Here is a 25,847-nt window from a genome sequence, read left to right as displayed (position 1 = left end):
GCTTCGAGAATAACACAGCACCACTCCACCAGGCCATATGGAAGATAGATAAGTGGTATACCTCACTCAACCTAAGCGAGTAAACCCCTCCTGCCCAGACAGTAGAAAAAACGAAGTTAGAAAGATGGGCAAAGAAGACACTCCATGGCAGACACTACAATGACCTTCATCAAGATCCCATTGACACCATTGCTTTCAATGTATGGCTCACAGGCGGGACGCTCTTCCCCAAGACTGAAGGATTCATGATGGCCATCCAAGACCAGGTAATCAACACCAGAAACTAGAAAATACATCGCAAAGGAGCCCGGAATGTCAGATGACACTTGTCGACGATGCCGCCTGGCCTCAGAAACGATCCAACACATCACCGCGAGGTGCAAGGTGATCACCCAGACTGAGTACTCATAGACATGACCAGGTAGCCAGGATAATACATCAGAAGCTAGCGAGGAAATATCAGTTGACCAAAGAAAGTGTACCCTACTACAAGTACGAACCCCAGTCAGTACTAGAGATCCCAACCTACAAGCTGTACTGGGACCGCGCCATAATAACGGATAAGACCATCCTGCACAACAGACCGGACATAACTCTTGTGGACAAGATGGAAAAGGCTACCTACCTGATTGACATAGCGGTGCCCAACACTAGCAATGTCCATAAAACCCATGAGGAAAAATTAAGAAGTCCACGAATCTGTAACATGAGATCAAAGAGATGCAGCATATGCAAGAAGTATCGACCATCCCTGTCATTTTGTTAACCACCGCTTTGGTGCCAAATACACTACATAGCAGCAATAGGTCTCCCAGAGAACACCTACAAAGGACTGCAGAAAGTCGTAATCCTGAACACCTGTAGGATAGTCAGAGATTTCTTCGACCAACAGTAACACCACACGTTAAAACCACCCTGTGTACTTGGTAGCAGTACCTGTCACGAAGTGGAATCCCCAAATCAGGGAGAAATAATATAAGAGCAAAAATAATAATAACTAGGGGGCTTCGCCCCCTGCTCTCTGCGCTCGCTTCTTTTTATAAAATAAAATAAAATACTTACAGAAGCTTTCGACTCTGTGTGTGTCTCTTCCTCAGCTATGAATACATAAATACGTTACTATATCTATATAATATCGGTGTAGATATACCATAGACAACTCTTAAAGAAAAACTACGATCGTAGTGTGAACGGCATCATCTCATCTGTATCGCATATTGTGCTCATCCTTCACAACGAGTTGCCATTTATTGCACTACGTCGAATGAGTAACGCTTCACTAATAGTGAATACTACTGTTACTTATTCTCGGTGGGCACCACCACCCAGACGGCACCGTTTCAAAGCTAGTTGGCTTTTCATCGGTGGGTGGCTTTCACACTACGATCGTAGTTTTTCTTTAAAAGTTGCCTATGGTGTATCTACACGGATATTATATAGATATATAATCTTAAACTCTTAAAATATTACGCCTTGTTGCATTTGGTTTATTTAAATAAATACGTTACATATGGAAATCAAGAATGGTACCGCGTGGTCACGTTAGATAAACATAAAGCGTGACCACGCTTAACAGAAGTTTGTTTTACCACAGTAAAACAAGCTTCTGTTACGTAATTTTATATTTGTTACGGATTTCCAGTAACCCGCATCTCTCTTCTCCGATTGGCTGAATAAATATCATTAGGAGGAAAATTATTTTAATGTATAGAAAGATAATAATAATGGTGTATATTACTATAAAACATTCATAAGATACCAATCAATTCTTTGATAACATTGTAAACACAGACTTCTAATCAATTTAGAATGCTACATAAAACAATTTACAAAAAAAAAAAGATGCTAAATGATTCATTAAAACAGTTAACCTTCCGGCCAAAAATAATTACACTGTACTGCGTTTATCGTTGAACTGTGATCGCAGGCACTAGTCCCTTACACGCTCTGTTCAGTTTTATAAATTGCAGACATTGACGCCTTTATAAAAATTTTCACTTGCAACAAGACTTTACAGGAAAGGCCAATGTAACAGTAAACCTCACATAATTCAGTTCCCTTTTATATGCATTACCAGATTTCTCCCTCCGGTTTTTTTTTTTTTTTTAGTTCTGTTTCTGGGACTGATATGCTTGTGAACATTGTAATTTAAAAATTTTTTTTTTTTTTTTTTATGCATTCTGTGCATTGTTCACTGTCTTCCTCTGTAATACCTATTGTACAATAATAAATATTAAATTAAATAGCATATAGAATAAGTTACCGAATTTATTTTGTAATATTTCGTTGTTATATAATAAAAAGAAAGTTTATATTTACATTATCTTCCCTTATACCAAAAAAAAAAAAAAAAAACCTATTGCATTCTTTATCTGAATCAATATCTGTATTTCGAGGGTTTAGTGTCAAACAACGATAACTACAAAACCGCATTTTTGTATTGATACAACTTTAGTTATACTTTATACAAATAACAATGCACATCATGTCATTGAACTGTATCTCTCTAGTGCTTTACAAGTTAGCTTAGGCTATAAGCATATTTCCGGTAAACCAAAAAAAATCTAAAATGACTTCTTCTTCTTGGTTAATTACAAAAACGTTTACTACAAAATGATTTTGTGGTTAACGTTGTTTGACGCTAAACCCTCGATTTGATTCAAAACTTGACGCTGAATAGTACCACCGCAAAGCATGATCGTCTGCGCCTTTTTCTTTCTAAATAAGCTGCTAATTTAGTTCACATTGCAGTTATTATACTAAATCTAATAAGCTATTCATATATATATATACTGTATATATATATTTTTTTTTGTGATAAACTTACCACTTTATTATCTTGCTGGTACAAATATATGAGAAACGTAACTGGTTATACTTAGGACCTAGAAGGCACAATCAGTTATAATTCAAGCACTTTTTACCAAATATGATTTTTGTTTACGCGTTGATTAACACAACAGCCGACACAAATTGTCCACTTAGTAGTGTAATGTAACTGCCAATAGATGGCATAAATACTCATATAACTAAAAATCGTCAATTTGTAGCCATAAATAAATAATTTAAAAAATTAAAGCTACAACTACAAACTAAAACAGTATTATGTTAGCACATCATGTAATAATATACTGTATTTAAAACAGTAAATTATAGTATTACAGTAATTTACTTTCTATATAGACATTTAATACTATTAAGTACAGTAATATTTAGTATGATTATATTTTGTAATATTTCTTCAGAAACTCTAGTTTTCATCCCACAACACAAGCTGACTATATAATATATTTAATTTACAGACACACAATACAATGACTGAGGGCTGATAACCTTTCATACTTTTGGACAAGACAAAACGAAAAAAAAGAAAGAAAAAGAAATATTGTTATATTATATTTTTTCTGTTTATGTTATGGCACATAAAGTTAACCCCAGGGACTCACATCTGGTGAGTATGGGCTTGGCACACCTAGGGTCCTGAACTAGATATCATCATCCTTCTCTTTCTTGGTGATTCCCTTCTACTCCTGACTCTCTCTCTCTCTCTCTCTCTCGGGGTAATCCAGAATTTTTTTTTTTTTTTTTTTTTAAGCTGGTGCAGCATAAGCCTCAGGTTTCCTTGCATCATATACCTAATAATAATAATAATAAAGTAATTCAGAGGAGAACAGATGATGTCACCACACTCAGCAGTTCCGTAATCTTGAATCATGGTCAGTTCAAATACGTACTGACCGTACTTCGCCACTTGTAACTTGTAATTACAAGTGGCGAAGAGCTACTGAGTTTACTACTCGGCGACGGCTATAGTAATCTAAATTGTTGAATAATTAAAATGATGAATTTAATTAAGTTAATGACGAAGAATTCTTTTGTGTGCGTTGGTCAGGCGAACCCCCAAGCATTTAGTATAATAAATATGCCCAACTAAAATTTACAGGCAGCCGACATTTCTTTATTCCCTTGGAATTCTGTAATCAAGTAAAAGAAATCAAGAAAAATTTACTTTCTGCAAGTTGCGATGGAATAATTCTAGCTAGAGGTACACGTAACTGAAACTGTTCCATATTTCTTGATTTAAAAGTGCCTGTTATTTTAATTCTTTGATAGGTCCACCGCTAAAATGATCCAAATTATGCCCTTTTAGTATAAAATAATTACCAAATACTGTACTTTATCGGCACTTCAAATACCGAGGGTAAACTGTATACGTAAATTTTAAAAATGAAGATATTACTTTAATATGCAAATATAGCATCCCACAAAGATTGCAAACAAACAGTAAAATGTTATTGAAATTCTCCTTTAACAAAATTCTCTATTACCAATGGGGCCATTCACAAGTTACGTAATGCAAGTTTTACCCTTTTTTTTTAATTCTCCATTATTACGTAAAGAAATGTTCCAGTTCAAGGCACATTGTTTATTTAATTTCTATGAAAAATGTGTCATTGTGTGACCCCTTCTCCATAACACATCACAACATTTTATCTCAATCCCCAACCCCTCCTCTCCTTGCATTGCGTAATTGTGACAAACCCCACCCCCTCTTCCCTCAAATACTTTGAAGCTCATTGCTACAGTATAAATTATATTGTGTGTTTGAGTCTGAATACAGACTCAAACACACAATATTATTCTTGAAATAGTTATAAAAGGAGTTTTCGTACCACATGTGTTTTTATTAAAATTCTCGGCCATATTTCAGTTGTCTAGTCCTCCAACTATATAGCTGGAGGACTAGACCTTGTTTTTCAGGATATTTTGCAAATTTGAAATTTGATATTACCAATATTTCTGAAGTTGACCAGTGTTCATAATCCAAAATGTGCACACTGTTGTTAATGTGATCCATATTCCAAATAGCTTGCCAACATAAATATTTTAATTCTAATATCTTAAAAAAAAATAGTAATAATAAACAACAGACAACGTGCACACAAATTTAATAAAAAATCAGACAAAGGAGATTAAAAGTGACGGAACATTTGCAGAACCTGGGAGTTCCGTGGAACAAATTTTAAAAATTATTGTTCTAGACAGTTCTGATTATTTTAATATTTTCTTAATCCCGTTAAAGTTAAAATATTGTGAACATATCTAGAAAAACTTTTATCTCACAATTTTTTTGTACGTTATCTACCCTTCTTTCATAAAAGAAAAGAACAAAATCAAACATAGCATCAATCAAACAAAATCAATCAAACTCTCTCTCTCTCTCTCTCCCTCATTAAAAATCCCACAGAACCCTAGGTTCCAAGGACCCAGTCTGAAAACTCGATTAATGTTCTAAGTCATTAACCCAAATATTTATACAAGGGTAAGTCAAATGAAAACAAGATTTCAAATAATTAGCAACCTGGAGCGAGGGGTGCTGGTGGTTTCAGGGACTGATGGCAATCATCGTGAAACAGGTGGGTATGTGGGATGTGTTAGGGTAACTAATAATAAGAATAAGAACATGTATACTTGCATGTATACCAATGCCAGAAGTATAGTAAATAACTTTGATGAATTTGAAGTGTTGGTCAAGACATCAAAGGCGGATATTGTTGGGATAGCAGAGACGTGGTGTCACACAGATATAAGGAATGCAGAACTGGAATTTGGGGAGTACAATGTGTACAGAAAGGATAGACAGGATAGGAAGGGAGGAGGTGTTATGCTCTTAATAAAGAAAAACATAAAATCAAAAGAAGTGCATCCAGTTGATATAGATGAACAGTGCACTGTTGAGTCAGTTTGGTGTGACATAAGCACTGCAAAAGCAAAAATAAGAGTAGAAGTGTGTAATAGGCCTAATGACTCGAATGAGTACAATGAACAATTGTACAGAGAAATAGAGTGGGCTAGTAAATCAGAATGTCTTATAAGAAGAAAAATGCATGGGATGCATATAAATTATCAAGCGACACAGAAGCCTATGGCAGATATAAACTAGTCTGTAATCAGGTCACAAAGGAGGTTAGGCAGACAAAGGCAGATTATGAGAAATCTTTGGCAAAAGATGCTGAGAAAAACAGCAAGGATTTCTTTACTTATATAAACTCTAAAAGGAAGAGGATGAATCTGATTGGTCCACTGGATATCGATGGTTCGGCTTTTGATGATCCTGCTCAGGTAGCAAACAAACTGAATGAGTATTTTGCATCTACATCCACACATGAGGAGTTATTAAGGTTTGAAAACGGCAGAAGGTTATCAAATTGTAGCAGGGTGCTTAATGATTTTGTAATAACTGAGAGCAAAGTGGAGGAGAAATTGTTGAAGTTAAACATAAGAAAGGCACCTCAGGTGGATGGGATCTATCCAGTTATATTAAAGGAGGTGGCAAAGCAACTAAGCAAACACTTAGCCATAATTATGAGAGCATCCTTGGACTCAGGGGAGGTCCCCACGGACTGGATATGTGCAAATGTATCCCCAATTCACAAAGGGAGATCGAAGGGTGACACGAGTAATTACAGACCAGTTAGTTTAACTTCTGTTCTGGGTAAAATAATGGAGTCACTGGTTAAAGATGCATTGCAGGATCATCTAGACAAGATTGCAGCAATAATTCAGACACAGCATAGGTTTAAGGAAAAGTCTTGTCTGAAAAATTTGATAAGATATTATGATGTGGTTACAAAGGAACTGGATGCAAAAAATAATTTTGATATCATATATTTGTATTTCAGGAAAGCTTTTGACACTGTTGCGCATGAAAGACTATTGTACAAATTGGAGCAGAATGGTATTAAGGGTAAGTTGCTACAATGGATAAAAGGATGGTTCAGTGGGAGAAGACAGAGGGTGGTAATTAATGGGTGCTGCTCTTCGTGGACTAAAGTTATTAGTGGAGTCCCACAGGGTTCGGTGTTGGGTCCACTGTTGTTTTGTATATTTATCAATGATATTGATGAAGGTATATCAGGCTTAGTGTTGAAGTTTGCAGATGATACAAAGGTTGGCAGGGTTGTTAATGATAGTATGGGCAGTGTGCTACTGCAACAGGATCTAGATAATTTGGGCAGATGGGCTAAGAAGTGGCAGCTGAAGTTTAACCATGAAAAATTCAAAATACTGCATATAGGTAGAAGTAACCCCAGAGAAACGTACCAACTCTGTGGTACTACTTAAGGTGGTAGAAAATGAAAAAGACCTGGGAGTAATTGTGCAGTCAGATATGAAGTTTTCTGAGCAATGCAGACAGGCTGCCAGGGCAGGTCATGGGGTTTTGCCAATGATATATAGGAATTTTGCTAGCAGGGAGAAGAAGGTGATTATCCCTCTGTATAAGGCAATGGTCAGGCCGCGTCTTGAGTATTGCGTACAGGTCTGGAGGTCTCATTTTAGGAAGGATGTCGATTTGCTTGAGCGTGTACAGAGAAGGGCAACAAAATTGGTGAGGGGAACGAAGGGATCCTCTTACCAAGAGAGACTTAAGTTCTGCAAATTGCAGTGGCTGGAGACTAGGCACCTGCGCGGTGATCTGATTGAGATGTATAAGGCCTTGAATGGGTTGAGCACGCTGAATTCTGATGGGATCCTTCCACTTGTTCAGATTACGAACCTAAAGGTTCATAAATTCAAATTAAGAAAAGACCGATGCAGAATAGATGTGCGGAAATTTGCCTTTAGCCAGCGGGTGGTTAATTGCTGGAACAAACTTCCATCTGTCGTTGTGGAAGTTGATAGGTTGAATAAATTTAACGAGGAACTGGACAGGCATTTGAAGGGAATGGTGTGATTTTTTTTTTTTTTTGACTGATGCTGCGTAAGCTCATATACACTTGCTTTCTTGCATCACATGCCACTACTACTACTACTACTGGATTTAAATTTAAAATTACTCGTAGCCATTATTGTAAATTTACGGATTGGTACTAATGCTTTTACTGAATAACAAAACACTTTTACAATTCTGTTTACGCTACAGGGGACAGTATGGCATTCCCGGTGCCTGGTGAGTCCAAGCTATCTCAAAGCAGTGCTATTCAGTTTCTTATAGCCTTCCGCTATAAGAAACTGAATTTCTCGCACAAGTTTTTCTCCAATAACTCTCACAAGTGTACGAATGGGAAAATCGTTACCGTGAATGAAGAGAAAACGATGGAGGTTAACCCTTGCCCAGGACATGCTCACCCAGTGTATATATAAAAATAAAATATTGTCTGTCTTGGCAGACAAGGATCACGGTGGAGGTACGACAGAAGATGATAATTTGACCAGGTAGCTGATATTAGTCAAGAGTTTGCCAATGGCCAGATCATATTTCAGTCTTTTAAAGACTGAAATATGATCTGGCCTGGAATATGTTCTATGATCTGGAATATGATATGATATGAAATATGATATGATCTGGAAATATGATTTAAAGACTGCAATATGATCAGGATTAAGAGTAGGAGACCGGCGGAATTACTTAGCAAGTACAGGTCACTGTTGAAAAAAAGCCGTGAATTAGGGTTGAATTTGAAAGTGTCTGCAATTCTGCCAGACACGATAGGAGGGAGTATATGATGAGAGCCTTGTCGATCAATTCGGCCCTGGAGGGATTGTGCAAGGCTCAAGGGGTAACAGTAGATTAACAGTAGCCACTGGCAGAGGTGGAAGTGATTCTTGCACTGCTTCTATTGAAATGAGCAGAAGCCTGAAAAACAAGCTGCAGGATATTTCAGAGACTGCTGGGAGTCATTGCGGTACAAGTAAACACATGGGTTGTGTTAGGGTAGCCAAGAATAGAAACAGGTGCATGTATACCTGCGTGTACACCAATGCTAGGAGTTTGGTAAATAAATTTGATGAATTTGAGTTATTGCTCAAAACATCAAAGGCAGATATTGTTGGGATATCAGAGACGTGGTGTCACACAGATATACGGAATGCGGAACTGGAATTTGGGGAATACCATGTGTATATAAAGGATAGACAGGACAGGAGGGGAGGAGGGGTTATGCTATTAGTTAAGAAACACATAAAGTCCAAGGAAGTGAAGCCAGTCGACATCGATGGACAGGGCAGTGTCGAGTCAGTTTGGTGTGACATAAGCATTTGGAGATCAAAATTGAGAGTAGGAGTGTGCTAAAGGCCTAATGACTCTGATGAGTATAATAAGATATTGTACAGGGAAATAGAGTGGGCCAGTAAATCAGAGAGTCTTATAATGGGGGATTTTAATTTCCCAGATATTGACTGGAATTTGTGGATTGGTCACTCGCACACTAGCAAGGCTTTTGTGGATTTATTGGATGATTGTTTTCTACATCAGCATGTTCGTGAGGCAACAAGAGGGAGCAATGCTCTTGATCTGATTATCAGTAGTGATCCGTCATGCATTAAGAATCTGCAGATAAAGGAACCACTAGGTGGCAGTGATCACATTGTGTTGAAGTGGGATTTACTCAAGGAGGTAACTACCATCAGAGGTAAAGGGAAGGGTTTTTGTTTTCGTAAAGGCGACTATGATGGACTGAGACAGTATTTAAATTCTATACAGTGGGACCAACTGATGATGTTACCAACAGCAAACTCAAAATGGGAAGCATTCAAGGAACTAATCTTAGAGGCTACCAGGCTTTACATACCAACTAAGAAATGTTGTTCAAGGTTTAGGCCTAAATGGTTGTCAGATGAACTAATGAGACATGTGGCAGAGAAGAAAAATGCATGGGATACATACAAATTAATTGGTGATATGGAAGCCTATGATAGATATAAGTTGTTCTCTAACCAAGTCACAAAGGAGATTAGGCAGGCAAAGGCAGACTACGAAAAATCCTTGGCAAAGAATGCAAAAAAAACCAGAAAAGAGTTCTTTGCTTATTTAAACTCAAGAAGGAAAGGGATGAATCAGATTGGTCCACTGGATATTGATGGTTCAACAGTTGAGGATCCTGCTCAGGTGGCTAACAATCTAAACGAGTATTTTGCATCTACATTCACGCATGAGGAGTTATTCAGGAAGGAGAATGATGTAGGTAAAGTAAACATTGGCAGTGAGCTGGATGATTTTGTAATAACTGAGAGGAAAGTGGAGGAGAGATTGTTGAGGATAAACATAAAAAAGGCACCTGGGGTGGATGGGATCTATCCAGTTATATTAAAGGAGGCAGCAAAGGAGGTAAGCAAACCCCTAGCCATAATTATGAGAGCTTCTTTGGACTCAGGGGACGTACCCATAGACTGGAGATGTGCAAATGTAACCCCAATTCACAAAGGAGGATCAAAGGCTGACACAAGTAATTATAGACCTATTAGTTTAACTTCTGTTCCATGTAAATTAATGGAGGCACTGGTTAAAGAAGCACTGCAGGATCATCTAGACAAGAATTCAGTTATAGCTCAGAAGCAGCATGGTTTTGTTAAGGGGAAGTCTTGCCTGGCCAATTTGATTGGATACTATGATGCAGTCATAAAAGAACTGGATGCTGGGAATAGCTTTGGTATTATATACTTGGATCTTAGAAAGGCTTTTGATACTGTTGCACATGGAAGACTGCTACACAAATTGGAGCAGTGTGACATTGGAGGCAAATTGCTGCTATGGATAAAGGGGTGGTTGAGGGGGAGAAGACAGAGAGTGGTAATCAATGGACACTGCTCAACGTGGACTAATGTTATTAGTGGAGTTCCTCAGGGTTCAGTGTTGGGTCCGTTGTTGTTTTCGGTGTTTATGAATGATACTGATGATTGGATATCAAGTTTAATGTCCAAGTTTGCAGATGATACAAAGGTTGCCAGGGTTGTTGTTAAGGACACCACTGACTCTATGCTGCTGCAACACGATCTGGAAAGGTTGAACAGATGGGCTGAGAGGTGGCAAATGAAGTTTAACATTGACAAATGTAAAGTACTACATATGGGAAACAGTAACCCCAGAGCAACGTATCAACTCTGCGGTACTACACTGACAGTGGTGGAGAATGAAAAGGACCTGGGGGTAATTGTGCAGGCAGATATGAAGTTCTCTGAGCAGTGCAGACGAGCTGCAAGAGTAGCTCATGGTGTCTTGTCAATGATATACAGGAATTTTTCTAGCAGGGATAAGGAGGTGATTATTCCCTTGTATAAGGCAATGGTTAGGCCACATCTTGAGTACCGTATACAGGTCTGGAGGCCTAATTCAAGAAGGATGTAGAGCTGCTGAAACGGGTACAGAGAAGGGCTACAAGATTAGTGAATGGAACAAAGGGTTGCTGTTACGAAGAAAGGCTTAAGTTTTGCAAATTACAGAGTCTGGAGACTAGGCACCGGCGAGGTGATCTGATAGAGGTGTATAAGGCTTTGAATGGTTTGAGCATGCTCAATGCCAATGGGATTCTTCATCTTGCTCAGAATAATCAGCTCAGAGGGCATAAATTCAAATTGAGGAAGGACGGATGTCGGATAGATGTGCGGAAATTTGCCTTTGGCCAGCGGGTGGTTGGTTGGTGGAACCGACTTCCATCACTTGTTGTTGAAGTTGATAGCCTAAACAAATTTAAGGCTCAACTGGACAGGTATTTCGAGCGAACGGAGGGGTGAAATGGGAGTGGTGTGTTTTTTTTTTTTTTTTTTGGCTGATGCTGAATAAGCTTGCTTTCTTGCATCATATGCATCTACTAATGCTAATGCTAATGAAATATGATCTGGCCGGATGTTGATTCCACATGGACGACAAAAGTGAAATAAGAGCCAAACAATGTCAACAGCAACCAAAAGACTTTAATGAGCAGGGTATAAAAAAATTGGTATATAGATGGGATAAGTGCCTAAACTATTTTTATTTTTAAGTAAAACAGTTATTGGTAAAAGAATAATAATAATAAAATAATTCCTTTTTCATTTGACACTTTCTCTGCAGTATTCATGAGAAACCATACGTTTTTTTTTTAAATTGACCTCAATAAACTAGAGTAAGGATTTTACCGAACTTTTTATTCATTAAAACACCACGTATTCTTTTACCTTAGCTCATCATTCATGGATTTTTTGAAAGGAGTTACCTATAATGGAAGAGTAAATTTCAGTATGCAGTTAGTAACAAAAATTTATTCCTCTATAGTTACCGAATTTATTTTTCATTTGACAGAAAAAAAATAAATGATAATAAAACAGGTAGGTCATAAGAGTAGTCCAGTTTGTTTTCAGGCTTTTATGAGCAGGGTATAAAAAAATTCTGTGTAGGAGGGATAAGTGCCTAATCTATCGTAGACCATTTTTTTTTTTTTTTTTTTTTTTGAAAAATAAATATCCGTTTTTTGCTAAAATATATACATAATAATAATTTTCGCTTTCATTTGACTCGCTCTAGGAATAGGGGTACCAAACAGTTTTTAAAATTCAAATGAAAAAAGCAGAGTACAGATTTTATAGCAGCATTTTACAAATAAAACAGTTTACATCAACAGCAGCTGGATGAAAACGTGGCCATCAGGCACTGTAATTGTATTACTTACTTACTTACTTATTATCAGTTTATTAACACAAGGTTCACCCCCTGTACAGCAAGTGGGCTAGGAGGGTGTACAGAAATTTTAAAATATACATTATACACTTTTGTACACATTTTCAGATCTTTACAATATAATTATTGTATAATAATAACTATTAAATAGATATATACATTTGCTTAATTGTATTCACTTTGAAATAACATAGATCTTGATAATTGAAGAGTTAAATACACAGGTTGACTTCTTTATCAGCAACTAACATTACAGATTTATTTATATTCATTACATTATTGCATTTAATTGTTCATATCATCAAATTTCTAATAAAAACTGCTCAATTTTCACAGCAATCCTGGTGATTTAGTCCAGATTTGGTCTATAATTTGGTTTCTGTAGGTTTTATTGACTTCAAAACTTTACCGGATCAATGGAGAAGGTGTTGAAGTGTTCAATGGTGTTACATGGGAACATTCCTTTTAGGGAGTCCAAGTTTGATAGCTTCATCCTAAGTGGGTGATGGCTTCTATTTCTTCCCCTTGTTAATGCGATGATATCTTCTATTGATGGGGCATCAATATGGCGAGTTAGCAGCTTGGTAAGCGTTGACAGATTTTTTTTTAGGACAATGAGCTTCCAGGAGGTCATGCCTAGGTTGACTAGGAGAATGGATTTCGAGATGGTGAAGGTGTTCCCTCCCAGATGGTTCAGCCACCGCAGAATCCAATATTCCATTGACAGAAATTTATTACATCGAGAGGTAGATGCAGAGGACCAGATTTCTGAGGCATATAGTGGTATGGGTGTGAGACATCTATTAATGTATTGTTCAATCAGTTTGGTGTTGTGACAGCCTGCGAGCTCCTGGCGGATAGCCCAGAAAGCAGCATAGGTCTTCTTCTTTGCCTTTAGGAAGTGTTCCTTGAAATTTAAGTCTTCATCCCACGTTAGTCCCAGGTCAGTATGAGATGAAACTTTGGGGACTGACTCACCAATAACCGTAACTCGAATGTCATTCTTGACCTTCCTCTTCGTGATTGTCATGTGGGCTGACTTGGCATTGTTGAGTTTGAGTCCAGCTCGCTGTAAAAAGTCAATTAACTGTTGAATTTGCTTGGAGGTTTCATTATTAATTTTTTGTATCTGTTTGGGATCTTTTGAATTGATAAAGAATTTTAGATCATCAGCGAAGGAACTAAAATTTGGATTTTTTGAGAGGAATGGTTCAAGTAGGAGTGCAAAGAGGGTCGTCGACATCACCCCACGTTGAGGTATATCTCTCGTTCAGTTCCGTTGGCTATAATTAAATGTCTCCGCTGTAGTAAGGACTTCAGAATGCTGACAATTTGGTTGGATACTTTGAAATATTCTATTAAGATGCATATAATGGAGACAGTTTCGAAGGCAGATTTGATATCGAAGAAGATTATGTCCAGTTGGGCTCTGTCATTCAAGGCTTTTTGTGCTCTGAAGAGAGTATCGAGGAGATTAGAGGTCGTGGACCTATGGTGCAGGACTGTGTGTAGGTAGGGTGGTCGGTGAATAAAACAGTGTTGAATAATCACTGGGTGTATGAGTTTTTCAAATATCTTTAATAATGTGCATCCTATGGAGATTGGACGGGATTTCCAATGGAGATTGGAAATGGAGATTGGCATCTTGGGATTTCCTATGGAGATTGGCATCTTGGGATTTCCAATTTTAGGGACTGGTTTGATATAATAAGATTTCCAGATTTCCGGTATGGTGCCTGTCTTTAGAATCTTCTGGAAGATGTTTAAGAGAAGATCCTCTTGGGTAATACAAGTACACTACCTTGAAAAAACAAGAGCGTGTTCTTGCAATGGTCTCCAACTCGCAAAGCTTGAGCAACACGCCAGTAAGCTGGCCAGTTGCATAGAATGATTGAAATTTTTGATATAGGCGTTCAGTGCTTCCTGTCCCCCTGGAGCAGTATCTTCTATTTGCCAATTCCTATTTCAAGAAAAGGGAATTCTTTGTTTCCAGATCACTTGAAAGCAGAGGAGGCCGCCGTAGCCTAGTGGTCAGGCGCGCGGGTGCCTAAGGACATGTACCTTGAGTGACCGGGGTTGAAGCCCGTTACTACTGAATACAGTGCTGTTTCTTGTATTCAATCTATCATGCGAACTCTTGTGACCGTTTGGTCGTCCCTGAGTATAAACATAAAATTTATTTAAAATTTTTATCATCCCAGATTTATTACAAGTTCGCTTCGATTGTTCTTTTAGAGACAATAAAATATAGAGTTAGAAAAGTATAATAGCATAGAGGCAAAAACCAAACTATTATATTAGGGTCACCCGTTCGATTTGCCTGTTTTGCTGGACGAGAAACCCCGGGTTCCAGGGGAAAAAATTTTGCTATCTACGCCTAAGGCGACTAACTCAGTCACGAAGTGAAAAAACCCCATAAAAGTTCCTCGCGTTATCGACAGGATTTGAACCCGAGCCTTTTCCACCCGGTGTGTGGAGGACCGTGACGATACCACTGTGCTATCGCGTAGACACAGCATAGAGACAGTAAAGAATAATAGCAACGGCAGTGGGTGACACCCAACCTGTTCTACCAAGGGCAGAGGTGTCGTCCGGCTGGATGACACCTCTGCCTTAAAATATTTCGCAAGATAGTGATACGAATACGTACTCCAGTATCAGTGAGTTTTAAGTAGGATATCAAAGAAAGAAAGATACAGTGGAAACTTTAATTTTATATAATACTTGATTAAAAAAAACATTAAGTTCTTTGTTGGTTATTTCATGGCCAATCAGCCAGCCAGATTCATGGGCTCTTTTTTGTATAGGGCGGAGGGTTAATATTAGTACAAAGACTATTTGGTTTCAGTGTCTTAGATTTGTGGGTTAAAAACATCAAGGAAACCGCACGCTTCTCCATCTGAGACCAATTAACTTTAGTCCATTCGAAAAAAATCTCAGTGACCTGCTGGTGGCACAACGACTAGCAGGACAATGGCTAGCCTAGGCATGACCAGGCTATCCGTATTAAAATCGGAATATGCCCGGGACCGAGTCAATTCAAAAGATTAGAAATAAAAAAAAAACAAAAACCTAGATAAAACTCACTGAGGAAGAAATATCGAAACATTTCTGGGTTCGAGTTCTGAGAAACCAGCTAAAGTAATCTTTTCTCCTTGGCTTTCCTAGAAAACCCTAATATTAGCAAAGCTATTATTATTTTATAAAATAGTGCACAAATAGGTAAGTAATTATGTTTTTGTTTCAAATAAAATTATCAATCAATGAACTGCATGAGCAAAAAAATCCAGTTTTGCATTAACTCATCATACTCAACTGTAACTCATCATTACAGTTTTGCATGGACAGTTGGAATGGACAATTAGCATGTTATTTATTTATTTTTTTATGAAAATCCCAAACACAAAAAGCATTGTGGAACCTATAACAATTAGTAACATGCGTGGGTTGGAGGCTGAGAAGACAAAAAATACTTGTTGACAATAGATCTGAATTCTATAGATTGTAAGTTTCGGGAAATACATGTGAGAGAGAAGGTAAAAAGTTGTTCCAAAAAAAACAGAAGGAAGACAGAAGTTTCAGTTGGACGGTGAATGGATGCTGAGCTAACTGTTTGCAGAACGTGTTCGGACTGGTTTAGAAGAGAATAGGGGAACTACATGATGCCAATTCAGGAGAAGAATGCCATGGAAGTATCTACAGAATAGGCAAGTTGTAGAAACTGAGTGTCTATGAGACACAGAGTTCAGAGATTTGGTAAGAGAAGAGTCATTACTTAACCTGACTGCCCTCTTTTGAATGGAGTCCAGAAGATTGAGAGAGGTTTTGGGGTACCACCCCAGATATGGCAACATTATTAAGTAAAAATATAATTAGCATATACTAAGCAGGAAGGAAAAACAAGTCCAATATTTGAATATATTATATTCGTTGGTGAAACAGGTTAATTTTATATTTATTATCTTCTGAATCTGCCCAAATATCTATTTTTCAGTTTTAGCGTATGATAAGGACATTTGTCGAATTTTTTTACAATTTACAAGTTATGTGTTCGTAAAATTGATAGTTGTTATTATTATTACTGTTGTTGCTCTTATATTATTTCTCCATAACTGGGGATTCCACCCCGTGAGGGGTATAGGTATAGGCATATTTGGGTCTAACGGCTCCTGGAATTTCTCACATCTCCGCGTATGTGCACTGTATTGGACAAGCCAGGGATTTAAAAGTATATGGGTCATGTGGTATGTAGCACATGAGCCCCTTGTGCCTCCGTGACGGGTATTGCAACCAAGTACACAGGATGGTAATAATAATAATAATAATAATAATAATAATAATAATAACAGACATAACAACAACCATCCTGTGTACTTGGTAGCAATACCCGTTACGAGGTGGAACCCAAAATCAAGGAGAAATAATATAAGAGCAATAATAATAATAATTTAATACATCAGAAGTTAGCGAGGAAATACCAGTTGACCAAAGAAAGTGTACCATACTACAAGTACGAACCCCAGCCAGTACTAGAAACCCTAACCCACAAGGTGTACTGGGACCGCGCCATAATAACGGATAAGACCATCCCGCACAACAGACCGGATATAACCCTTCTGGACAAGATGGAAAAAGCTACCTACCTGATTGACATAGCAGTGCCATGTCAAGGCACTGCTATGTCACCTTTCTCATCAGGTGAGAAAGATTTCAAGGAGATGCCCTGAGGCCACTATGGTTCTGTCTAGCACTTAATCGGCTATCCACCATGCTAAACCGCAGCAAGTATGGATATAACCTCAAAGAAGGAATGAAGAATTTGTACTCCCTCACCCACCTGATTACATGGATGATGTCATCCGTGTAATCAGGTGAGTGAGGGACTACTCCGAATCACCGAAGAATTCAACAATGATATCAGGATGGAATAGGAGGAAGGGGCCTAATAGACATCACTGAGCAGAAAACAACGACTGCTAACCTGAAGGATTACTTCCAAAAATACACAGCAGCACTCTACTAGGCCATAAGGAAGATGGAAAAATGATATACCCCATTCAACCTAAACAACGAGGCCCTCCTGTCCAGACGGTACAAACGAAGCTAGAAAGACGGGCAAAGAAAACACTCCACGGTAGGCACTAATATGACCTCCACCAAGATCACATTGATAAAATGGCTTCCATTGCATGGCTCCCAAGCGGGACGCTCTTCCCTGAGACTGAAGGAGTCGCTATCCAAGACTAGGTAATCAACACCAAAAAGCCCGAATCATGTTCCTGGAATGGTTCCAGGAACATGACAATGACTTTTCTTGGCTGCAGTGGCCTGCTCAGTTCCCCGGATCTCAATCTTATTGAACATCTTTGGGATGAGCTGGAAAGGGCTGTTGTTCGCTGCAGGCATACACCACTGTCGGATCTCAAGGAACTGCGTGACGCATTCATATCTGAATGGTACTCCATTCCTGCACAACGTTTTCAGCATCTTGTTCAATCCATGCCGGGACGAATTCTGGCTGTTTTGAAGGTGGTTATGTACATATGTTTATAGATTAGATTACTTGTGCAGAGACATTTTCTCTGCATATAAATTAATTATTGTTTAATACTTAACTTATTATTTTGATCTGTTATACTTAGATTTAAATTTAGAATTGCTTTGATTCGGTTAACTAATTTATTTGTACAGTATTTATTGGTTTTGCCTTTGGCATATCTTTGCCTTGGGTGAGTTCTGTTTGTCTCTTTGTGTTTTGTATATAAGTTTCTGCATTTCTTCTGGTTGACTATTTCTGTTAATTTCTTGGTTGACTAATTTTTCAGCCAAGATTTTAATTACTTATTTTGTAAATATTGTATATTTTACTCTCTGCTTATGCAGTGTAATTTGTTAATATGTTTACTGCTATGTTTCATATCGGTGACATAAGTATTTATTTTTTATCTTAATTTATTCTTTTAAGTGGCTATCTAATAGCCACTTGTACATTACCTATGTTCTTTCCTTGAGACTTTTCTTTTTCCCCTTGTCGGTGCAAGTTGGGCTTCCTTCCCGGCTAGGGGAATCTTTCTTTCAAATGTACAAGCCTTCAGGCTTCAAAATTTTACCTCTTCAAGCTCTCTCGCTTGTTAGATTTTCCAACTAGTGTTTTCCTCTTTCCTGTTTCTTCTTTTTCCTGAGAGAGTGTTTTGCTCCCATTTCTTCTTCTACTTTCTTTTCTCCTACTTTATCCTCCCTATTCATTATTTACTATAACCGGGATTCCACTTGTTGGAATCCCACTAAGTGTAATTTAGATAGTTCCTGGAGCGCCTCCACGTGGCTAGGGACGGGAGTCGGGACGCAGGTAGCTTGCTCCCTGCCTCCCGGCTGCTAAGACTCCAGGGCCGGCAAACAACAACCATCACAACACACATATATACTTACACACACACACACTTACACACACTTGCCGGCTATAAATAACCTACAGATGCTACAGCGGTATATAGGGGTAACCCTGGAGGCCGCAATCAATACAAGAATACCTTGTCCCTTGTCCCTTGTTTTGAAGGCTAAAGGAGGCTCAACACGCTATTAGGTAGGTGTACCTAATAAAGTGGCAGCACATGTAAACTCTGGAAAAGGGAAAATGAGAATATGAGAAGGTTATAAGCCTAAAGACTCTGATGAGTACAATGGACAGTTGTGCAGAGAAATCGGTTGGGTCAGTAAATCAGAATGTCTTGTAATGGAGGATTTTAACTTTCCAGATGTTGATTGGAACTTGTGGATTGGTCACTCCCACGCCAACAAGACTTTTGTGGATATATTGGAGGATTGTTTTCTGCAGCAACACGTTCGAAAGGCAACTAGAGGAAGTAATACTCTTGATTTGATTATCAGCAGTGATTATTCATGAATTAAGAATTTGCAGATAAACGAACCACTAGGTGACAGTGATCACAGTGCACTGATGAGGGATTTACTTAAAGATGTAACTACTATCAAGGGTAAAGGGAAGGGATTTTGTTTTCGTAAAGGTGACTACAGTGGTCTCAGACAATTTTTAAATTCTATACTGTGGGATTGGCCGGCCTCCGTAGCCGAGTGGGCAGGAGCGTGAGTGCAGTAGCACACGCTCTTTGAGTAGACCGGGGTTCAAGCCCCTGACTGCTGAATATGGTCGATCTGCCAACCCGCACTGGACCAGCGTGGCAGATTATGGTCCATTTCCCTCAGCATGAATTGTTGAGGAGGCTTCCATCCTGCAGTGGGTTGATAATGGCTGCACTTTACTTTTTTTTTACTGTGGGATCAACTGATGATGTTACCAACGTTGAATTCTAAATGAGACACCTTCAGGGACTTAATCTTGGAGGCCACTAGGCTTTTCATACCAACTAAGAAATACTGTTCAAGGTTCAGCATAAATGGATGTCCGATAAATTAATGAGGCTCGTGGCAGAGAAGTAAAATGCATGGGATGCATATAAATTATCAGGCGACACAGAAGCCTATGGCAGATATAAGCTGGTCTTATATCTGCCATAGGCTTCTGTAATCAAAATCACAAAAGTAATCAAGTCACAAAGAAGGTAAGGCGGACGAAGCCAGATTACGAGAAATCTTTGGCAAAGGAAGCAAAAAAAAAAAAAACAGCAAAGAGTTCTTTACTTATGAAAACTCTGAAAGGAAGGGGATGAATCAGATTGGTCCACTTAACATAGATGGTTCGACTATTGACGATCCAGATCAAGTAGCTGATAAACTACATGAGTATTTTGCATCTACATTCACACATGACGAGTTAATCAAGGATGGGAATGCCACAAGTTTATCAAACTCTAACAGGGAGCTAAGTGATTTTGTAATAACTGAAACCAAATTGGAAGAGAAATTGTTGAAGTTATACATAAAAAGGGCACCTGGGGCAGAAGAAATCTATCCAGTTATAATGAAGCAGGCAGCAAGGGAAGTAAGCAAACCCTTAGCCATAATTATGAGAGCATCATTAGAGTCAGGGGAGGTCTCCATGGACTGGAGATGTGCCAATGTATCCCCAATTTAAAAAGGGGGCACAAAGGGTGACAGAAATAATTATAGACGAATTAGTTTAAGTTCTGTTCCCTGGGAAATTAATGGAGTCACTGGTTAAAGAGGTGATACAGTATCACCTAGACAAGACAGCAGTAATAGTTCAGACAGCATGGTTTGTTAAGGGAGAGTTTTGTCTGACCAATATGATTGGATACTACGAGGTGGTCACAAATGAACTGGATGCAAAAAATAATTTTAATATTATATACTTGGATTTCAGGAAATCTTTTGGTACTGTTGCACTTTATTATTAATATTATTATTATTATTATTAGCCATATGGTGCAAGGAAACCTGAGGCTTATGCTGCACCAGCGAAAAAAGATTTCTGAATTAACCCGAGAGAGAGAGAGAGAGAGAGAGAGAGAGAGAGAGAGAGAGAGAGAGAGAGAGAGAGAGAGAGAGAGAGAGAGAGAGAGAGAAGAATGATGGTATCCAGCTCAGGATCCTGGATGTGCCAAGCCCATACTCACCCGATGTGTGAGCCCCTGGGGTTTATGGAAGGCTTCTGTACAGATTGGAGCAGTATGGCAATTAAGGGCAAGTTACTGCAATGGATATAGGGATGGTTGAGTGAGAGATGGCAGAGGGTGGTAATAAATGGACACTGCTCTACGTGGACTAATGTTATAAGCAGAGTCCCCCAGTGTTAACGCATGATTAACGTGCCACTTTGCTCGTTGTAGAGTCCCCCAGTGTTCGGTGCTGGGCCCATTATTGTTTTGTGTATTTATCAATGATATCGATGAAGGTATATCAGGCTTAGTGTCCAAGTTTGCAGATGATACAAAGGTTGGCAGAGTTGTTAATGACAGTAAAGACAGTATGCTACTGCAACAGGATCTAGAAAACTGAGGCAGATGGGCTGAGAAGTGGCAACTGAAGTTTAACAATGACAAATGCAAAGTACTCCATATCTGTATAAGCAGTAACCCAAGAGAAAGTACCAACTGTGTGGTACTACACTCAGGGAGGTGGAAAATGAAAAAGACCTTGGGGGTAATTGTGCAGTCAGATATGAAGTTCTCTGATCAGTGCAGACAGGCTGCCAGAGAAGATCATGGAGTTTTGTCAATGATATATACGAATTTTACTAGCAGAGAAAAGGAGGTGATTATCCCTTTGTATAAGGCAATGTTCAGGCCACACCTTGAGTACTGTGTACAGGTCTGGAGGCTTCATTTTAGGAAGGATGTAGAGTTGCTAGAACGAGTACAGAGAAGGGCAACAAGATTGGTGAGAGGAACAAAGGGGTGCGCTTACGAAGAAAGGCTTAAGTTCTGAAAATTGTAACATCTTGAGACTAGGCACCTGCGAGGTGATCTGATTGAGGTGTATAAGGCCTTGAATGGGTTGAGCACACTGAATTCTGATGGGATTCTTCCGCTTGCTCAGATTAAGAACCTGAGGGGAACATAGATTCAAATTGAGGAAAGACAGTTGTAGAATAGATGTGCGGAAGTTTGCCTTTAGCCAGCGGGTAGTTGATTGCCGGAACACATTTCCATCTGTTGTTGTTGTGGCAGTTGATCGCTTAAATAAATTTAAAGCTGAACTAGACAACCATTTGGAGTGACCGGATGGGTGAAATGGGAAGGGTTTTTTTTTTTGACTGATGCTGTATAAGCTTGCTTTCTTGCATCATATGCCTCAATTAATGCTATCAAAACGGTCTATGCGGCCTCATTATGGCCCGCAACAGCAGTGCTTCAATGTCTCAATAATCCAAGCCATTTTTTGCTATTTGAGCGTCGTCTAAGATCTTTCAGAAGTGTGCAACTAGCACACACAGTATCGACAAGATTGTGAAAATGCTCAATAAAACGCATGATAACCCCAGAGAACGGTTACCATTTCCTTCCCAGCTGACATTACAACCTCACACTTTGTTGGCGAGTGAGCTAGGAGGCTTCCATTGCATTGATGTTCGTTTGGATGCGGGTTAAAAGTGGCGGAGTAACTGCTTAATGCCAGCATTCCATTTCTTCCAATATGGAGGTTGAAGTTTCAATCGCGTTTTCACTAGATCTTGTTTTGTTTATATATCCTGCACACTGAAAACTGGTAAGCTTTATATTAATTCTTCGGTGAAGTACTCAGTAGAAGAAAGAATCGATTGATTTTGAAGAACCTGCAGTCAGGGTAGTGTTAGCATGGAAACCTGGAAGCTATTGGCTTCAGATCTTATGGAAGGAAAAATACAGTTGTTACTTGGCCCTTTTTCATGTAGTCAGCGCGTGGTATTTTTCTGTTTGCATTCCAGGAGCGGCGCTTAAGAAGGCTTCTGGACCCTGCCTGTAATGTTAACTCATGTAGTTGTGCAACCTCAAAATTTAGAACGAAAGGAATCCATTGCGAAATCTGTGTTGTGGAGAGTGAGGTAGAAAGAATTAATATATTTGGACAAAAAACAAATTTATATGAAAAAATCAATTATGAAATCTTTGAAGACTTGGAAAATACTGTATTACTTAAAGATTTAGCATTAGTAGAGGCGTATGATGCAAAAAAGCAAGCTTATACAGCATCAGACAAAAAAAAAAAAAAAACCTTCCCATTTCGTCCACCCACCATTCACTGCAGAAGTTTGTCTAGTTCTGCCTTGAATTTATTTAAACTGTCAACTTTCACAACGACAGATGGAAGCATGTTCCAGCAATCAACCACCGCTGGCTAAATTTTTTAATAGCTCCTTAATATATTAAAGGTACTGTATTGCACATTTTAGGGGGAATGTAAACTCCCCCAGCTTTTTCCTGGCTATACCGCTGATCGTAGGTATAGTGGTGATAAAAAAATTGCATCGCTTGCAAAATTTCTGTGCAATTTTGTAATACATATCATGTATGTTTTGTAATCCATATTTTTACAAACTCTCTAAATTTAGATGTCCCGTGCCATACATGATTGCATCACCCTAGCGGCAGTATAAATACAGTGCATATGACATGAGTCCAGTATTCTGTGCTCTTGCAATGGCTCAGTTTTCACAATTAAAACCACATAGGAAAAAAATTTTGCTACTGCATTGAATGCAGAGGGATATTCTACGCATGAAATAGCCAAAAGGATTCACTGTAATCAGCCAACAGTGGCACGTTTATTATGAAAATTATCAGAAACTGGCAGTCTAAACAGAAAGAAAGGAAGTGGACATCCACGAATATCTTTTGCAGCCGCAGGACAGATTTCTGGTCCATCTGTGTGTCCAAAACAGAAGATCCGTATCGACAGATCTCAAAACAGCATGAGAGGAAAAAGAGGATATTTGGCGCCTCCGTAGCCAGGTGGGCAGGAGCAGTAGTGCGTAGCACGCTTCTTGATTAGACCGGGGTTCGAGCCCGTGACCACCAAATGTAGAGGATGCGGAAAGGTCAGGGAAGACCACCGCATGTCTCCGGAGCAATATGACCTTAGTTGCTAATGCCCCTAAAAACCAAATAACAAACAAACAGAAGGAGGATACAAGAGTAAAGGGAAAGTACTGTTATAGTATGTACACGCCTTTTCTCATCGGAATTAGTAGCACGCCACCCAAAAAAAAAAAAAAAAAAGCCACTTTTGACCCAAAAATTGAAAGTTCAGCTTCTAAAGTGGGCAAAAGAGCCTGCTAATTGATCTGTGGATCAGTGGAAATGTGTTATTTTCTCTGATGAATCAAAATTCAACTTGCATGGTTCGGACGGCTAGCAGACTGTTAGATGAAGACGAGGAGAAGAATTTCATCCTGACTGTATCGTGTCCACATTGAAACAGTCTACATCTCAAATGATATAGGGCTGAATTTCACATCAGAGGAGTTGGTTGTCTTGAATTTGTGAAGGGTACGGACATTCTAGAGACAAAATTACTTCTCACAATTAGAGATCATCATGTGGATGTTGCCAGTTTCGGCTTTTGGCTTTTTCAGGACGACTCTGCTTTTGCTAATTTTTGCTAAAAAATTAGCAAAAGCAGAGCTGGATATCATGATTCTTCTCTTTCTTCGTGATTCCTTTCTACTCTCTCTCTTTCTCTGGGTAAATCATAATTTTTTTTTTTTTTTTTTTTTTTTTTTGGCCGGTGCAGGATAAGCCTCAAGCTTCCTTGCACCATATGGCTAATAATAATCAAAAAGTATAAGAAAATTACTTGATGAAAATTAATAATACTAACAAAATAAAAAAAAATAAAAACCTGTAAACAACTAACCCTTTTTATTTTTTAAGAAAACTAGAGGGGAAAACTCTTCTTTTGATAAAAAATAAAATAAAATACAGAAGTTTTCGACAGTGTGTCTTTTTCTGAGCTATGCATATATAAATACGTTACATAGGGAATAAAGAATGGTACCGCGTGGTCATGTTAGATAAACAAAGCGGATGCACGACTTTTATCTACCATGATCATGCTAAAACGGAAGCTTGTTTTACCACAGTAAAAGCTTCTGCTACTTATTTTAGTATTACCATGTAACCCGCATCCCTCTTCTCCTATTGGTTGAATAAATATAAAATTTTCTGTTTATACTCCGACACGACAACCAAGTCAGTAGAGTTTACAATAAATCGCCAATACAAAATATTTAGTAGTCACGGGTTTGAACCCCGTGACTACTAATACAAATTGAACCCCGTGACTACTAATACTCAATACAAATATTTATCACATTTAGTAGTCTTGAACTCCGGTTCACTCAAGGAACGCGTGCTATGCATTTGCGCTCCTGACCACTGGGCTACGTCAGCCAAATCACTAGGAGGAAAATTATTTTAATGTATAGAAAGAAAATTTATATTCACATTTGACTTTTTGAGCTCCTCCTGTTGTGATAGCTAATTTTCTTGATTTGTAAAAGCCATTTGTTCTGATGTCACTACGGATCGCATTAATATCCACTGATGACCTTAAAAAACAACCACTTAGAACTGACGCTGTTAGTGTGCTGTCCGCTTTTAACTTAATTATAACGCTGACTTCTTATATAATAAATTGTATAATTAGTGACGGAAATAGGATATCATTAAAATGAAGACCAGGGCATTTTATTTTCCTTTCAGGGATATATTAACACCGGGGGCTCACATCTGGTGAGTATGGCACACCCTGCGTCCCGAGCTGGATATCATCATTCTTCTCTTTCTTGGTGATTCCCTTCTACTTTTGACTCTCTCTCTCTCTCTCTCTCTCTCTCTCTCTCTCTCTCTCTGTTTCTCAGGGTAACTTGGGAACTTTTTTTTTTCCTGGTGCAGCATAAGCCGCAGCCTTCCTTGCACCATATGGCTATTAATAATAATAATAATAATAATAATAATAATAATAATAATACAATACAATACAATTTATTTTTATC

At 38.5% G+C, this 25,847-nt stretch overlaps 1 protein-coding gene across 1 annotated transcript in view; it reads right to left on the bottom strand.

Moving 5' to 3' along the window:
* The window catches only part of LOC150074910 (glycine receptor subunit alpha-1-like), a 188,716-nt gene that overhangs the window by 134,737 nt on the left and 28,132 nt on the right, over nt 1–25,847 (bottom strand). The window contains exon 2 of the mRNA XM_090389380.1: nt 11,935–11,972. Coding sequence (XP_090245506.1) covers nt 11,935–11,972 — 38 coding nt within the window. The remainder of the gene's footprint in view (nt 1–11,934; nt 11,973–25,847) is intronic.

The sequence above is a fragment of the Mastigoproctus giganteus genome, unplaced genomic scaffold (assembly GCF_048544385.1).
Source record: "Mastigoproctus giganteus isolate SK-2022 unplaced genomic scaffold, ASM4854438v1 scaffold_15, whole genome shotgun sequence".
Lineage (NCBI taxonomy): Eukaryota > Metazoa > Arthropoda > Arachnida > Uropygi > Thelyphonidae > Mastigoproctus > Mastigoproctus giganteus.
Note: the sequence above shows the minus strand (reverse complement) of the source record. Positions and strands in the feature narration are given on the sequence as shown.